At 40.9% G+C, this 18,144-nt stretch overlaps 1 protein-coding gene across 3 annotated transcripts in view; it reads right to left on the bottom strand.

Annotated features, from left to right (window-relative positions):
- Positions 1–5,923: 5,923 nt before the first annotated feature.
- The window catches only part of RTN1 (reticulon 1), a 210,540-nt gene continuing 198,319 nt past the window's right edge, over positions 5,924–18,144 (bottom strand). For all 3 annotated transcript variants that reach the window (XM_032875276.1, XM_032875274.1, XM_032875277.1), the window contains 6 exons: positions 15,487–15,694; positions 12,855–12,993; positions 11,185–11,254; positions 10,577–10,623; positions 10,433–10,491; positions 5,924–6,721 (listed from right to left, as the gene is read on the bottom strand). In XM_032875276.1, coding sequence (XP_032731167.1) covers positions 6,679–6,721; positions 10,433–10,491; positions 10,577–10,623; positions 11,185–11,254; positions 12,855–12,993; positions 15,487–15,694 — 566 coding nt within the window. In that variant the 3' untranslated portion in view covers positions 5,924–6,678. The remainder of the gene's footprint in view (positions 6,722–10,432; positions 10,492–10,576; positions 10,624–11,184; positions 11,255–12,854; positions 12,994–15,486; positions 15,695–18,144) is intronic.

Below are 18,144 nucleotides of genomic sequence, written 5' to 3'. Positions count from 1 at the left end.
GCTAGTACTTCCAGTATTGTGTGGAGTAGAAGTGATTAGAAAGAGTTTTCTTTCCTTGTATCAGATCTTAGAGGAAAATCTTTCAGTTTTCCCCATTGATCATGTTAGCTGTAAGCTTTTCATAAGTGATCTTTATTAGTTAAAAAAATTCTTATTATACCTATTTTTTGAACATATTTATCATGAATAGATGTTGATCTTTACCAAATGCTTTTTCTGACTCTGAGAGGATTATGACTTTTTTTACATTTCATTTTGTTAATGTGGTACATCACAGTGATTGATTTGTGTATGTTAAATCAACTTGTTTCCTAGGAATAAATCCCACTTGGCCATGCAATATGATCTTTAAAAAAAAAAAAAAAGATTTATTTATTTATTTGAGAAGGAGGAAGGGGCAGAGAGAGAGAGAGAGAGAGAATCTTAAGCAGATTCTGTGCTCAGCGTGGAGCCCAATGCAGGACTTGATCTCACAACCCTGAGACCATGATCTGAGCTGAAACCAAGAGTCAGTTTATAAATCTGACACACTCAGGCAGGCCAAAATACAATCTTTTTGATGCTATTTTTTAATTCAGTTTGGTAGTATTTCAAATTGAGAATTTTTGCATCTATGTTCATCAGAGACATTGTCCTATAGTTTTCTTGTAGTGTCTGTCTGGCTGTGGTATCAGCATAATACTGCCCTCATAAAATGAATATGGAAGTAGTCTCATTTCTTGGAATAATTTAAGAACTGGTATTTATTCTTTGAATGTTTGGTAGAATTCAGTGAGCCATATGGTCCTGGGTTTTTCTCTGTGAGGAGGTTTTGACTACTACTTCAGTCTCCTTATTTGTTACTGGTCTGTCCAGGCTTTTTATTTCTTCTTGATTCAGCATTGGTAGGTTGTATATTTCTAGAAATTTATCCATTTCTTCCAGGTTATCCCATTTGTTTGCATATAATCTTTAATAACAGTCCTTCATGGTCCTGGGGCACCTGAGTGGCTCAGTCGGTTAAGCAACTCTTGATTTTGGCTCAGGTCATGATCTCAGGGGACTGGGATTGAGCCCCAGGTTGGACTCCATGCTCAGTGGGGAATCTGCTTGAGGACTGTCTCTCCCTCTTCCTTTGCCCCTCCTCCTGCTCACGCTTTCTCTCAAATAAATAAATCTTAAAAAATAGTCCTTTATGATCCTTTTTATTTCTGGAGCATCTGTTATAATGTATGTTCTTTCATTTCTGGTTTTTATTTGAGTTTTCTTTTTTTCTTAGTCTAGATAAAAGTTTGTCAATTTTGTGTATTTTTTTCAAATAAAAAATGCTTAGTTTTGTTGTTTTTTTCCTATTTTTTTCTGCTTTCCATTTTATTTATTTCTGCCTTGATCTTTACTGTTTCCTTTTCTCTGCTAATTTTGGGTTTAGTTTAATTCTTCTTTTCTAGTTCTTAAAGATATAAAGTTAGGTCGTTTATTTGCAATCTTTCTTCTTTTTTAATGTAGACATCTATCTCTATAACCTTCCCTTAACACTGCTTTTATTGCATCTCATAAATTTTGATAATTTGTGTTTTTGTTTTCATTTGTCTCAAATATCTTTTAAATTTCCTTTTGGTTTCCTCTTTGACCCAGTGATTGTTCAAGAGTATATTATTTAGTTTCTACATATTTGTGAATTTTCCCGTTTTCTTGTTTTTAGTGATTTCTAGTTTCATTCCACTGTGGTCATAATTGATACATGGTATAACATTTATCTTCTTAAATTTGTTAAGACTCATTTTGTCAGCTAACATGTAATCTCTCATGGAGAATGTCCTGTGTGCACTTGAGAAGACTGTGTATTTTTCTGCTGTTGGGTGAAAAGCTCTGAGTATGTCTCTTAGGTCTACGTGGTCTATACTGTTGTCAAAATACCTTGTTTCAAAATTTTGATCTTTCTGTCTGGATGTTCTGTCCAGAACGCTGCTGAATGTGGGGTGTTGAAGTCTCCTACTATTATAGTTTGCTTTCTATTTCTACTTTCAGATCTGTCAATATTTGTCTTATATACTCAGGTATTTTGATGTTGGATGCATATATTTTATAATTGTTATATGTCCCTGATGAATTGACCCTTTCATCATTGTATCATGACCTTCTGTGTCTCTAAATACAAATTTTGACTTAAAATCTACTTCATCAACGAGTTTCATACTTTAGCTTCTTATGTTGCTGTGTGGTGTCTTTTAATTTCTACTTGAAAAACCCTGGTTAACATCCTGGAAGGGCTCATTCCAGCAAAAAATTCCTTGCGAAGAAATCTTGTGGCCCAGGATACAAAAGAATTCATTTCAATGTATTCGTCAAAGAAAAAGTGGCCAGCCAAACTAATTCTGTAATATTCAATGTACTGAACTAAAGAAAAATCAGAAAGAAAAAAAATCATTTTTAGGAGCTTGAAAATGGTGCCAATATAAAACAATAGAGAGGCAGGTTGGAGTCTGAAGCCTGGATCAGCAGAGCGCTAAGCCAGCTACTACACTGGCTAACAAGATACCAATGGTGGCTCTTTTGTGTCCCCTGCCTGCTTCTCTATACTCTGACGAGAATGCTAAAGTTTGAGTGTTGGGAGCTGCTCTATTCAAGGACAGGGCGGTGACTGCTGGAACCCTGTAGTAGTGAAGAAGGCCCAGTCCTCAGCCAAACTCAAGTACCTTTGAGTAAGGGAGGAGCCATTCCCCTTCTTCTCAGCAGTAATTCCCTAGTGGGGAACAACTGGAGAAACAGGCCCAGGCTCTGCATAGGAGGAAAAGTCTACACAATGGCATAAAGGCGGGTGGATGTGAGGGCTGTGGCGGTGTTATGGGTTGAATTGTGTCCTGCCAAAAAGATAAGCTGAAGTCCCAAACCCTGGTGTATCAGAATATGACCTTATTTGGAAATAGGGTCTTTTACAGAGATCATCAAATTAAAGTGAGGTCATAAGGGTGGGCCCTGATCCAGTATGGCTGCTATCCTTATAAAAAGAGGAAATTTGGATACAGAGGGAAGGCCACATGAAGACACACAGGGAGGAGTTGGCCATGGGCCTGGAGTGAGCCATCTACTAGCCAGGGAGCATCACACATTGCTGGAAAACCCCAGAAGCTAGAAGAGGTAAGAAGGCGTTCTCCTCCTACAGCCATAAGAGAGAACATGGTCCTAACAACACCTTCATTTCGGACTTCTGGGCTCTAGAACTGGGAGAGAGTAAATTTCTGTTGTGTTAATCCATCCAGTTTTTGGCATTTTGCTAGGGCAACTCCAGGAAACTAACATATGTGGGCAAAGAGCTGAGGATGCATCAACTGTTATAATTCTTTTATTCCTGAATGATCCATAAAGTCTACCTAGCCCTCTGGTGGGCTGGCTCATCCATAGGTTGTACAAATTTTGTACTGTTCACAGCTTTCAGGATAACCTCACTCACTCTGGGTCCCTGGGAGACTCTGTTCTTGGTCCTCTCCTTACCTGTTCATTGGGTCCTCACATGGTATCCATCACCTTGAATATCATCTTGACTGATATTCTGTGCCTCACGTTCGATCTGGTAAAATTCTATGCCCACACCTGTCATTTTGTAAAGGCAGGAGTCTCCTCAGGAAACGTTCTCCACCACTGCCAGTGAATGGAATTCCTCCGTAGATCCTCCGAAAGAGGAATTCTGGGCCAATAGGAGGGAAGAAAATGGTGCAAATGCAGATATGGAGGAATGTTAATTCTTACAATGAAGCCACTTATAGGAAGCATGATTGTGAAGGTTGGAGACTAGAAAGCACACATGGAAAAAGGGTCCTCTTCTGTATCTAGTAGCCATAAAAAATGACAGGGACCATGTCCAGCTAATTATCTTCCTTTCCCACACCAGGTCCCCTGGGCTTTCTCTCTTGAAAAATCGTTCTGCATTTTCCTGAACAGCTAGTCTTAGGCAGAACTGGGGCTAGGGCAAGGGGAGCGAGCTGTCTGGGTGTGAAAATTGAGCCACCAACACAGGGTCAGCTTTGGTCTTGAAAGCCTATACCTGGTCAGTCACTAACTCCGGGCCCATCTCCCTCCACATTATCTCCTAGCCGTTCCTCTGGGCATAGTGGGTTTTGGCATGTTGGGCTAAGAGAAAGGATGAAGGACAGGAGAATGTTTACCTTATATTCTCCCTACAGCTTCTCTGCCAGAGGCCTACTCCTATGTCACCTATTTGGTGTTAGTCATGCTACAATCTTCTTCTACTCTCCAGTACCCTGCATCCTCAGTGTGTTTACGTGACTCTCTGAGATCTAAAAAACAAGCTCAAACCCCTTAGCATTCAAGTCTCTTCTCAGTTGTCTCAACCCAGCTTTTCAGACTCACCTGGCAGTACAACCTCACCCCAAGCACCTCACACCCCAGTCCAGCTTGTCAGGCACCGTTCCCTGCATATGCCATGCACTTCCAAGCCTCAGCGTCTCAGGTCATGTTCTGTGTCCATACTGGGATGAACCACCTTCTCCCTCCGGAAAAAGCCATACGAGGACCCAGCTGCAAATTTTACCTCCTCTGAGAATCCTTCTCTGCTGCTCTAATCTTGGAGGACAGTTCTTATTTTATGCTGGCTTTTCTTTAGTTCACATTTCTACATAGCTGCCCTCATCTCCCCCCATCTTGGCTGTTGGCACAGTGTCCCGTTGCTCTTGTGGTCGTCACACCACTTTTCATGGAAGGGGAACTCCATGGGTGTTTATTGAGCCCAAGGTGAAACTTGGGTCAAAGGGTCAAAGGCAGCTTTCTGTAAGTTATGGTTCCTTTTTCCTCCTGCTACTTTTATTCCTCCCACTACTACTATTTTCATCTACTTCAATTTCATCCTCTTTGACTTTTGACCCTAACAGTGAAATGAAATATGCAATTTGGTTTTTATGAAAAGCAGCAAGCAATCCTTATATGATTTGTCTTGGTGATGGCAGAAGTGTCATCTCTTTTATTCCCAGCCCTGTTCTCAGTGCTTGGCACACAGAAGGTGTTCAAGAAATAATTACCAAAAGAATAACTTCATAGCAAATAAATTGTTGCATATTATTATAAGAAGTTTACAGCAGCAATGTCCACAATAGCCAAACTATGGAAAGAGCCCAGATGTCCATCAACAGCTGAATGGATAAAGAAGATGTGATATATGTATATCACGTCTCTCTCTCTCTCTCTCTCTCTCTCTCTCACACACACACACACACACACACACACACTCTGGAATATTATGCACCATCAAAAAAGCAAAATCTTGCCATTTGCAATGACATGGATAGAACTAGAGGATATTATGCTAAATGAAATAAGTCAATCAGAGAAAGACAATTATCATATGATCTCACTGACATGTGGAATTTAAGAAACAAGGCAGAGGATCACAGAGGAAACAAGGCAGAGAAGAGAGGGTGACAAACTATAAGAGACTCTTAATCTTAGGAAACAAACTGAGGTTGCTAGAGAGGTGAGGGATAGGGAGATGGGGTGGCTGGGTGATGGACACGGGGGAGGGTATGTCTTGTGGTGAGTGCTGGGTGTTGCATAAGACTAATGAATCACAGACCTGTGCTCCTGAAACAAAAGTACATTATATGTTAATTAAAAACAAAAAATAGATAAAATATTAAAAATTATAAAAAATTTATGAAGGATTTATATCACTTTCCAGTTTTTAAAATATGACTCAAAATATCTTCATCAACCCCGCAGAGTACAACATGAAGCATGCTTTCCAGTTTTATTACTTTTTGGTGGCTTCGTCAATTCCCCAAAGGAGCATATGCCAAGTTGGGATTGGACCCTATGGTTCTGGAGCAAGGAACAAAGTGAGCTCTTGCTCTCAGGTTTCCCAACCTGTCATCGGAAGACTGTCTCTTAGAAATTTTGCATTTTCTGGTCATACCACAAGAAGAGAGGGAGAAGGTTTTACATTTAGTAACATTTATTTATGCATTCAGTATCAAGTACATAAGTGCAAATATCCAGAGTCCATATTAGGTCCATTAGGAACTACAGAGAAAGTAATACAAATTGTAATAAAGTTAACATGCTGGTACTTTTTACCATACATGTAAATCAGCCTGTCAGTCCCACACAACAAAAGTACTGCATGTTTTTGGGGGGAGGGGCTGTTGTTCATTTATTTAATTATTTGAAGTTATACAAAACTGATTACCAGAAGTACGGCCGACTGTTTTTATTTTTATGTTGTGTGTTGGAAAAACACTAAAACATCAGTCTACAATTCTATATATTGTTATTAAAGATGAATCCAACCAGCAACCCAAGACATGTAAGCGGTTTCCACTACTGCATCAGTGCACTCGGCGGGAAAGGCCTAGCCACAGGGGACATTAGAAGCTACAGAAGCATTGCAGAGAGGAGGAGGAGAACACCGAAGAAGAAAAAATAAATTGGGCTCTCACCATCATGCACTTTTTTTTTAGCAACACAAAATTAAAACCACATCTAATACACTTTCTCTATACTTTAGTGCTTGACACAAGTGACTCAAATATCCTAAGAGTACAGGAACAGCCTGAAAACAGCTGTTGAGAGTTTGTCTCTAAGATGATGGTATTGGGGGGAGAAACAATCAATTTGCAGTAACATGTAAGAACAGAGCTGTTACCACTCCACGCATTCTGGTTTGTGTCCAGTCCCCGGTGGGATATTGATTTACTCAGCATGCCTTTTAGCGCCTGGGATTTTAGCCTGAATCCTGAAAAAAGACAATATAAAAAAAAAAATGGTAAGGCACAAGTGTCATTAATGAAATCATTCTGTGATTTCATTGGGTGTTGTTGCTTTAACTAGCTGACCGAATAGCTTAATATTCCAAAAGATACGATAGCAAAGTAAGAGTATTTAAGAATGCATTTCTATACAGCAATAGAGACACATTTCTGTGTGTTGAACTGACCCAGAAATGACTGGGCCAGGCTCCATCCATCTACTCTTCATAGAGAAGGTAGTGGCACTAAGGTCTTCCTGACCCGGTCTAGGACTGTCCTCCACACTCCTCTTCAACCGATCTCTAGTCAGTAATAGGCTGATGATGAGAATGATGATGATGATGATGATGTCTAATATTTATTGAGTGTGTCTTATGCCCAAGTCAGAATACTTTACAGACAGTATCTCATTTAATCACCAACAACCTTAACAGTTAAGTATTAACATTCCCAGTGTGCAGATAAGGAAACAGGTTCACAGAATCAAATAACATCTATAACAAACTCAGAAAGCTGAAAATGCCAGAAATGGACTCTAGCTAGCCTGACTCCAAAGATCACGTTCTTAAGTGTTTCACTAAAATGATGTGAGTTCCTGTGCTGGGAATTAGTCTAACATGGAGTCAGAATCTCAAAGCCAAAGAAGCCTTAGAGGTAAGATACCACCAAGAAATTTCCTTCAAAATATAGTGTCAGGCAAAACCGGTTCTCTCTCTCTCTCTCTTTTTTTACGATTTTATTTATTTACTTGACACAGAGAGAGAGAGATGACAAGTAGGCAGACAGAGAGAGAGGGAGAAGCAGGCTCCCTGCTGAGCAGAGAGCCCATGCAGGGCTCAATTCCAGGACCCTGAGATCATGACCATAGCCAAAGGCAGAGGATTAACCCACTGAGCCACCCAGGCACCCCAAAACAGGTTCCCTTGAAGAACTTCTGTCCCCTCCTTTCTGATAACAAGACCTATCTGTGTAACTCACTTATATTCTCTTTTTGCTCTAGCTACCAAGCTCAGAGCCAAATCTGAATAAAGCCCAATTATAGAAACCATGTTAGTCCTCATGGGTAATGCTTTCTTTCTTTTCCTTTCCACAGCCCTGATTGCCAATTTTAATCTAACAATCAATTGTACATGTATGTTCATACACTGTATGTTGTCTTCTCTCCTTTCTCTCCATTTTAACGGGCCTAGACCCTTATCACTTTCTGTGAATTACAATTGCCTCCAAGCCAATCTGATTGCCATGTCTCCACTCTCTGGTTCAACTCCCCTCCCATTAGATTGTCATTGTGATCCGTGCAAAACATAGCTCTGATTACATCACCCTGACGTTAAAAACAGCAGGGGCTGGCCATTTCCCATTGGGGCAGAGTCACTCCTTAGAGCATCCCACACTTGACCTCAGCCTCTTTTCTAGACTCTTTCCAGTTGATCTTTCTACTCATGTAAGCTTTAGATACAATGCTTGACGGACTGTTTCCTACGTGACCTACATTTTCATGCTTCTGCCTCTGCTTTGTTTCTTCTTCCTGCAATGTCTTTCCCCTCATCACCCACCTGGTCAATGTTCACTCACCCCTCAGGGCTGCTACAGACAGAATGTTTGTGTCCTCCCGTCCCAAATTCATATGTTGAAACTTAACCTCTAACATGTTAGTATGAGGACGTGAGGCCTTTCAGAGGTGTCAGGTCATGAGGGTGGAGCCTTCATGAATAGGATTAATGTCCAGTAAAAGAGACCTGAGAGAGCTTCCTTCCACTTCTACCATGTGAGGACACAGCGAGAAGTCTGTAAGTTGGAAGAAGGCCCTGGCCAGAGCCTGACCGTGTGGGCACTCTGATCTTGGACGACCAGCCTCCAGAACTGTGAAAAATAAACTGGTGTTGTTTATAAGACACCCCGTCTGTGGTACTGTGTTATAGCGGCCTGAGTTAAAACAAAGGCCTTGATTTTAGTGAGGATTTAGCGTCATTTCCATTATCCCTCCAGGTAGGAACAGTTATTTCCTTATCTCCCTGACCTTCACATTTTATACAACCCCAGTGCAGTTCTTACATTGTCTTATCCTTATTTTTTTATAGTTTTGTCTACACCAAGAGGCTGAGAGCTGTACTAGGGTGGGGATCATCTCATTCATCTTTATACCCTCTGTGCCTGTTAACATGCATTACCTGGGAGGGACATCACAGGTATGGCTCTTTTTGGGACCAATAAGCCAATCAATGAAATAAAAATTAATAGATATGATTTTCTCAAGATCCCCAAACTAAGGATTGGACAACTTAGGACTAGAATTTCTGTCTTCTAGTTTCTAGGCTATTCTGGTGTTTTGCTGTGCTCCTGTAATGGTGTTGCTATAGTTCCCCAAAACACAGCTCTAATTGCCAAAAAGTCACCTGGGGAGTTTATTAAAGTATAGATTCCAGGCCCCCAATCCTAGAAATTCTAATTCAATAGGTCTGTTTTAAGAGTCTGGGAACTGGGGTCTTAACCAGTTTCCCCAGGTTCCAGTCCCGCCAACTTTCATGCTATAACATGCTGCCATTTCGTAAAACAAAAATAATGAATACTTTAGCTTCAATTTGTTGATTTTCATCAGGTCTTGGTTGCATTTGGGTCCAAGGTGATAATTTCAGGCATTTTGAAATGTGCTGTAGATCTGATCTAGATCCAAGTTCACCATGAATTTAAGAGGAGGAATATGAACTTTGTGTACTTTAGGAGAGAACCATAACTGATCATATGCAAATCAAACAGCAGAAGAGCTTTAAAGTGATTTATTTTTGTTTTGTTTCATACATCTTTGGCTGTCTAAAATACTTCCCTCTAATTCTGATCACCTAGGTCCAGCGTGATTCTAAGATTGTGAGATTGTGAGAGGAAGTGTGTGTCAACAAAATCTAGCCCCTTCATGGCATCTATTTCCAGTGGGAGCCTAGGTCAACTTTTGATGAAAACGAAATTGTTAATGAAATGACAACATAAAAACTATCATTTTAGAAGGATATATATATACAAACACTAATTTAAGAGTTATGGAAAACTAAGATTAATGCCTATGTTAGCTGTGACTACTTACAACTGGAATTTTTATCTCCTGTATATAAAGTGACCATAAATTGGAGTCTACTCAAGACCCAGGTTTAAAAAGCGATGGTGTTAATTAAGTAAGCCAATAAACATATGCATTTGTAAAGTCTAAAAGACGTAATGGCAAATATAACAGCTGTTATAGATTTTTTAAATTTCTCACGTTTTCTAAACCATTGAAATGGTTTATAAAATCAATAGTATTTATTGTTGAAAATGTTTGTTAACTTGATTGTTTTTATTTCAATTAAACTGTTAGAAATTAATTTTAGTTTTTGAATCAGGCTTCCTTCTTTCCTCCAAAGGAAAGTTGTTCTTAGACATGAGCCAGTCTCCAGATAGAGTTGAACTTCATTCACTCATTAAAACTCATTCATCATGATACCTGGACTAAACCACTGAAAGCTTTATTTAATTGAGAATTTTAAAACGTATACTTATTTTCTGAAGTAATATGATTCGAAAAGATATTAATTACATGACTCAAATAAATGAATGATGATAAATCAACTTAGTATTTTATTATCCTTTTATGACCCCTCTCTAATCCCCACAAACTCCAGCCTAAGGCAGCCTCTCCTTTTTAGGAATCGTACTATGTAACTTACTTTGCCACAACAGCATTTATGTGAGTCCTCACAAGTCCCAGATATTGGTCAATCTGTGCCTGCAAAGAGGAAGAAATCATGAGCACACCCAAAGGTCACAAGGTCAAAATTTAAGGTGAATATTTGACATCACGTAGGACTTACCTGGTGCTTAACATACACTACAGGTAGAGTGAACATTGAAACCACAGCTGGGATGAAAAACAAATACAGTATTAAAATTCTGACAGCAATGAGGATAAGCTTTCAGATACATTTTTATATAATATATATTATATAATATATATTATATATAATATATATAATTATATAATGATGTCATCTTATAAGATTATTTTATAGTAGCTAACATTTTAGCTAAAAGATGGCAGGGCAGTCCATAAGGAAAATAAGAGGATGCTGAGCATTTGATAGATATTAAGCCATTATTCCTGGAATGAGGATGGACTGTACACTCTGACGATGAAAATGAATTTCAGTCTATAACTGACTATTGCAAACAGATATTGATTGGAAACCAAACAAAACTGCTATGCTTAAAGAGAAAAAAACACTTCAGACTAAGGAATTCATTATTAATGTGTAATATATATTATATTCTCTAAAGGAACTATGACAGGGAAAATGCCGTGTACTATGTGGCGCTGGTTCCTGGGAATCTATGACAACAATATCCCAGCTAAGAGCCTAGGAAGCTCTATGCTCACGCACCGAGCGTGTGAAGGAGACATAACAGGCTTGTCTGTCCTTACCCATGAGCAGCAGGGTCAGCCCGTTGAAGAGAGCGCCAACATAAGTCAGGAGCCACATCAGGACTGCAAACTGAAGAACGGTATGATTATCAGAGCTTCTAAAACCATTTGTGACAGATGGAGTCTTATCTCATTGACTTCTTTGAGATTAAAATTGGGGGATAAAGGGTGCCTGGGTGGCTCAGTGGGTTAAGCCTCTGCCTTCGGCTCAGGTCATGATCTCAGGGTCCTGGGACCGACCCCCACATCGGGCTCTCTGCTCAGCGGGGAGCCTGCTTCCCGCTCTCTCTCTGCCTGCCTCTCTGCCTACTTGTGATCTCTGTCTGTCAAATAAATAAATAAAGTCTAAAAAAAAAATTGGGGGAAAATACACCATAATTTCAATGGGAAATGCAAGTGTTTAGAGCCTTTGGATCTCTTTGTTAGAAGATTTGTAGGACTCATGAAATAATAAGGCAGGGGTCAGCAAACTGCAGCCCTTGGCCTGTTTTGAATGTGCCCAAGAGTTAAGAATGAATTTTACATTTTTAAATGGTTGAGTAAAATCAACGCAAGAACAACATTGTATGATATGTAAAAATGAAATGAAATGCAATATTCAGAGTTCATAAATAAAGTTTTATTGGCATACAGCCACAGTCGTTCATTTATGCATTGTGTTTGGCTGCTTTCCTGCTCTGATGGCAAAGCTAAGTAGCTGGGAACAGAGATTTAGGCATGCAAAGCCTGAAGTATTTACCATACAGCCCTTTACAAATAAGGATTGCTGACCCCTGCTCTAGCCCATTATTTTTACATGACACATACAGAAAGATCACTTGAAAAGCCCTAGGGTAGATAATTACAATCTCCCTGGCATTTCTCTCTAGTCCTTACTTGGAAAGATGTTATTCCAGGAAAGCGTCTTGAGGGCACAGGCCATGTTGCTCATTTTTCCTTCTTCCCTTCCTCCAATAGTTGCTGGGCAGCCCCCTGCCACAAGACCCCCTGCCCAGAGTGTACAAAGCATTCTGGGAGCATGGGGAACCCATAACAACATTGCTCATGCCCAGCTGTATCATGACTCACTGACTTCAGGTTTCTCCATACATTGCAGGGTGGGAAAAGCAGTGTGTTCAAAGAATCTTGGTAAGTTCATGAGAGTGCCAGGACTAACACCTGGGTGGCTGAGGTCCACTGATTCTGAGGCTCTGTCTCACAGCCCATGCTATGTAAGGACACTTGCCCCTCTCACCATTAGCAGAGCTCAGAGTTTCTTTCATGAAAAAAGAATAGACATTTTTCACATTCTCCAAACTAGATTTTTTAAATTTAATTTTAGGAAATTGGCTGAGGAATTAAAAATGGTAAGGACAACCTGGTGTGTTGTAAAAAGTACAAAATTAGAAGCTGTGTGGCCCTCAGTTTGATCCCAGCTCTGCCAGTGACTCACTGAGCAACCTCGGGTAAGTGTTTTAGCCTCTCTGAGCCACAGTTTTGGTGTCTGTAAGATGAGGGGATTGGACTGGATGAGCTTCACGGAGCGTCACAGGACCATACAGCTGGAGGTTTTCTCACTCTAGAATGCGATTAGCACTTGCTTCTTATTCTCTAGTTTGTGGTGGTTTACAGTACACCTTTAGGGGAAACGAAACTCAAGACTATCAAGTGAACGGCATAAGCAACCGTACTTTCAGGGAATCCACCAGGTCCTGGACAAGGAAGAGCCTTCTCAGTTCTTTAAGCGTGTTGTTCACATAGAACTGCAGGCAGTCTGTGTACTTCTGGATCTGCTCCTGAGAAAGGGTGATCTCGAGCTCCAGGTAGGTCCTGTCAAGAAACCATCCCAAAGACAGCTCCATCAGAGGTAATCTCAGAACAGCTGAGTTTTCCTTCTCCTGCTCTGAGGACAGCAGGGTCACCTCTGAGGGCATAGGGCAGCTGCTGGGCTATAGGGCACCCCACACACCTACTGCCAGTGCCTGGGGGAACCTGGGAATCTTGGCCGTGAGTGGTGGGCTGTCACTTTTTCTGTGTCCCAGAGACCGCATGAAAGTGGGAGCTGATAATTCAGAACAATGGCTAGAGGCAGAGAAAAGCCAGCCCTAAATCAGCTCATTTGCTGAATTCTCCAGAATGCCTGGCCCACTAGGTAGTTGGGAAAGTCCTCATTTCTTCTTGGTCACATGGAGAGGGATTATTTCTTTTAATAACCGAGATATCTGAAATCCTAGTTGCCAATTATTGTTCATTATTAAAATTTTAATATTTCATGTTTAAATTTTGGAAAATACTTCCAAGTTTTATGTAGAGAGCTCTGAAAACTCAAGTGACCTGGGCCATATTCAAAAGCTCACTGTCTCTACTAAGAGCAATATTTTCAGTGACTACATTTTTCAGTTTTTTCAAATGATGACATATGATTATGGGTAGATAAACTAGGCTTCTCAAATAGTCCATCTTCCTGTTTGGCCATGCTCCCCACAGAGAGTCCATCCTCCCTTCCTCCTTCCCGCTCTCTCTTCTAAGACAGTACCACATCATCTACCTAGAGGATATTTCTAGAGTTCTTATAGTGCTTTTAACTCTGTGAATTGAGATGGAAAAAAAAAAAAGGAGCATTTGGTTTGAATTTTAGAGAGTTTACACTGAAATCTTATGGCTTTCCTACTCCTTGGAAAAAAAATAGAAAAATGCTTGTTTGTCTAGATAGTAAATTCTGATCCAAAATGTACTGAGTCAGATGTTTCTTTTACTGATAAAAACAACTCAACCAAAGGAAAGTTTTTTATTTTAAATTTGTCTCCTAAAGGAAGATAAAGTAGTTGAGCTAATTGAATGTGTCAGTCTTGGGGGCCAAGAATGTGAAAGAAACTAGCCTCCTTGGCTGCCTGAGGGTACAGGCTGGGGCAGAGCAGGACACTGAAGACGGGAACCCTGGTCACAGGCTGGAGCCACTAAATGAGGCACGACATAATCCTGGAATGAAGACACTCCCCTTCGCTTCTCGCACCTTTGGGCTGGGAACTTGGATAGCCAAGTTACAGCCCAGAAGACCCATTCACTCTGCATTAGAAGAAGGCCTAATACATCCCAAGGGCAAGGATGCTTGGACTATAACTGTTTAACACCGAGGCCAGGAACCAGAGGCTGGGAAGGGAGGTTGGACAGGTAGCTTTTTCCTTTTTGTCAGTAAGTCCACGCAACACAGGCATCATTTCCCCTTTTAAGAGCCTGATGCCCTAAGGCCTTCATTCAGCTGACTGGTGAGGGTGAGCCAGGAGGACTCAGAGGCATCTCTGAGTGAAGGACTGGCTCTGGCCAGAAGCCACCAGCAGCAGCTTCTACAGGGCTCATCTAGGACTCAGAGCTGTTCCTCCGTTACAGGAGCTGAGGCCACCTGTAGGGCCAGCGCTGGGGGAGAGGGGGGCTCTGACAATCAGTGCTGGAAAAACCCGCCCTCACAAGCCAGAGTTGGAAGATAAATTGGGGTGGAGTTGGGTGCCACTGGTGGCTCTGCCCCGTTTCATTTGTCCTCTTAGTAGATTGCCTTAAAAAAAACTCTTCCTCACAACTGATGAATCACTAAACTCTACCTCTGAAACGAATAATATATTATATGTTAATTAATTGAATTTAAATAAAATTAAGAAAAGAGAACAAAACAAAAAATTCCTCCTCTTCAATGTTCATTCCAGTCAGATTTCCCCAGTCTAAAAATGCAGAGAAGGGTATACTATAAGACTATTCATGAAACTTGCACCCCCCAGAAAGTTGGCCCTTTGGTATTTAGATTCCAGAGACCATAGAAATAAAAATCCAAATACCCTAGTCCTGACTGTATGTGAGTTACTGGCTATATGACTTTGGGCAAGTCACTTTGCTTCTTAGAATCTGTTTCCCCACCTGTAAATAGAGATTACACGGCCCTGCCTTCTTCATAGTGTTGGGAGGATTCATTGTTGACCACTACTTAAATTATAAAATGCTGTACACATATAATGGATTATGACTACTATTAATAATAATTAAATATAAAATATTAATATTATATGTAAATTTATGTTACATACATATATTAATTCATTTGTGGTAATGAAAATTTAAAAAATCAATACAGCAATAAATGTCACCATAGCAATAACTGAGTGTGTTTTAGAAATTGACCTGAAATATCAGGTATTAAAAGGGCATTCAAGAGACTCTGAGAGGTCTGTCAGTTCCCAGTGACGCATCACCCAAATGCCCAGGAGCTGGCACCAAGTCCGGGGGCAGGAGTCCCATGAGAGGCTGGGCCAGGGCTGGTCCGGCTGGGACACTCACTTGAAAGGGTGGCCCTCGTCGGTTTTCTGCACAGCTTGTAAAACAGACTTGTAGATGCGGAAACTGATGGTGGCCGAGAGCGCGGCAAGGGCCAGGTAGGCCACGACGCTCACAACGCTGAACTGGGTCAGGGAGAAGAGCAGCAGCAGGAAGCTCCCAAACACGATCCCGGTCTGCTTGATGTCCCGCCAGTAGAGTAAGTCAATAGCTGTGGGGAGAGGAGACAAAAGCCACGCACACACACGCGCACACACACACACACACACACACACACACACACACACTCTTAATGTGGGCCTTGCAGCTGGGTGGCTGCCGCGGGGCTCACTTGGCAAAGCCGAGGACGTTGCATCTGCCCACCTGGCCTTCGGGTGCCTGAACCCAAGTGAGCAGACACAGGGCTTTGGCTGGGGCGCTCATTGTTATCATATTGTGCTTTGCAGGCCTCTTCCATCCCTGAGGACGGTTCATAAATTCACAGAGGAGAACAAAGCTGCTCAATCTCCAGCGACCCTACCTCGAGGGGTGTGTCTCGCTGGGCTACACCATCTGTGACTTTGAAACAAGACGGAAAGTGCAGAGGACTTGGAATACCTGTTCTGTCCCTTTGGATGGCATTGATTACATGCATCCTACTGACAAATTTCATGCCTTGGTGGTGGCCTACAGGTGTGTAGCTCAGTCATACCCACATCCCTGCTGCTAAGAAGGGGCAACAATGCTGAAAACAAAGGTTCTGGAGAAGTGGTCCCTCCAGAAGCATGGCAGTGAGTCTGGAGACACAGCCAAGGCCAAAGGTTTCTGAATAAAGATACGGCCTGCCTCAAATGCAAGCTGGTGTGGCCACTCTGGAAAACAGCATGGAGGTTCTTCAAAAAGTTGAAAATAGAGCTACCCTATGATCCAGCAATTGCACTATTGGGTATTTATCCCAAAGATACAAGTGTAGTGATCTGAAGGGGCACCTTCACCCCAATGCTTACAGCAGCAATGTCCACAATAGCCAAACTGTGGAAAGAGCCTAGATGTCCATCAATAGATGAATGGATAAAGAAGGTGTGGTGTGTATGTGTATATTCACAGACACACAAACACAATGGAATGTTACACAGCCAACAAAAATTGAAATCTTGCCATTTGCAATGATGTGGATGGAAATAGAGGGTATTATGCTAAACAAAAAAAGTCCATTAGAGAAATACAATTTTCATATGATCTCACTGATGTGAGGAATTTGAGAAACAAGACAGAAGATCATATGGGAAGAGAGGGAAAAATGAAACAAGATGAAACCAGAGAGGGAGACAAACCACAAGAGACTTCTAATCTCAGGAAACAAACTGAGGGTTGCTGGAGGGGAGGGGGGTGGGAGAGATGGGGTGTCTGGGTGATGGACATTGGGGAGGGTATGTGCTATGGTAAGTGCTGTGAATTATGTAGGACTGATGAATCACAGACCCATACCCCTGAAACAAATAATATATGTTAATGAAAAAAATATATAAAATACAAACATATTAAAAAAAAAAGATACAGCCCACCTCCAAAGCAAGCAACACTAAAAAGTTAGTAGCTGTCTTACGAATCCTTGGAGCTGACATTTGGACCAAACCATTTTATATAGCATACTCTATTTGCTCACTTATTGTGACTTAAAAATCTGAAACACAGCTTTAAATTCTGCAGCACATATCTCATTTAGTTATTTCCCTCTTTCACTTAGACACAGAAAAATTAAGTTCAAAAGAGCAAAGCCATGATGCTTCAAATACGATACATCATTTAAAGTATTTTCAATATTCTAGTCACCAGATTATGAAAAAGGCATAGAAGCCTTGTTGAAGAATGGTACACCAATTTATTTCCCAAGTAATCAAGTCACAAATTTTTTTTTTACATTAAGATATAACTGACATATAACATGGTACAGGTTTAAGGTGTACGACACGTTGATTGGATATATTTATATATTGTAATACGATTGCCACCAGATCATTAAACTAATACCTCCACCAGAGCACATAATTACCATTTCTTTTGTTAAGAACATTGAGGATCAAGTCTCTTAGCAACTTCAAAGTTTCTAATATAGTATTGTTGGCCATAAGCACTGTGCTGCACATGAGGTCTCCAGAACTGATTTGCCTTCTAGTTGCAAGTCCGTACCCTTTGAGCAACATCTCCCCAGTTCCCACACCCTCTAAGCCTGGTAACCACCATTCTCCTGTTTCTACGAGTTTGGCTATTTTAGATTCCACCTATAAACGAGATCATAAGCATATTTGTCTTTCTCTGTATTTTTTTCTATTAGTATAATGGCTTCAAGGTCCATCTATGTTGTCACAACAGTCTTTATAGAATGCTACATCAATAAATTTTCAGAAAGAGAGGACACAAAATTCCCATCTTACAACCAAAAGAAAATGGCAGTTGCTTACACTGCCAGCTTCATGGGCAGGGCACTGGGACGCACATCGTTTACAGAATTGGATACCAGTCATTTGCTCAGATGAAAACAAAGGTGACCAGGTTGAGGAGAGCAGGGGATTGCTCCCATCATACACTAACTGACTGAAGGAACAGTATCGAAAAGGTCACATAGCCTGTGAAAACCCTTTCATGCTATAGGGGAATATAAGGGGAAACAAGATGTGTGGC

The sequence above is a fragment of the Lontra canadensis genome, unplaced genomic scaffold, assembly GCF_010015895.1.
Source record: "Lontra canadensis isolate GAN:19392208 unplaced genomic scaffold, GSC_riverotter_1.0 scaffold55, whole genome shotgun sequence".
In the NCBI taxonomy this organism is placed as follows: domain Eukaryota; kingdom Metazoa; phylum Chordata; class Mammalia; order Carnivora; family Mustelidae; genus Lontra; species Lontra canadensis.
The sequence above is the reverse complement of the archived record's forward strand: the minus strand, read 5'-3'. Positions and strand labels throughout refer to the sequence as shown.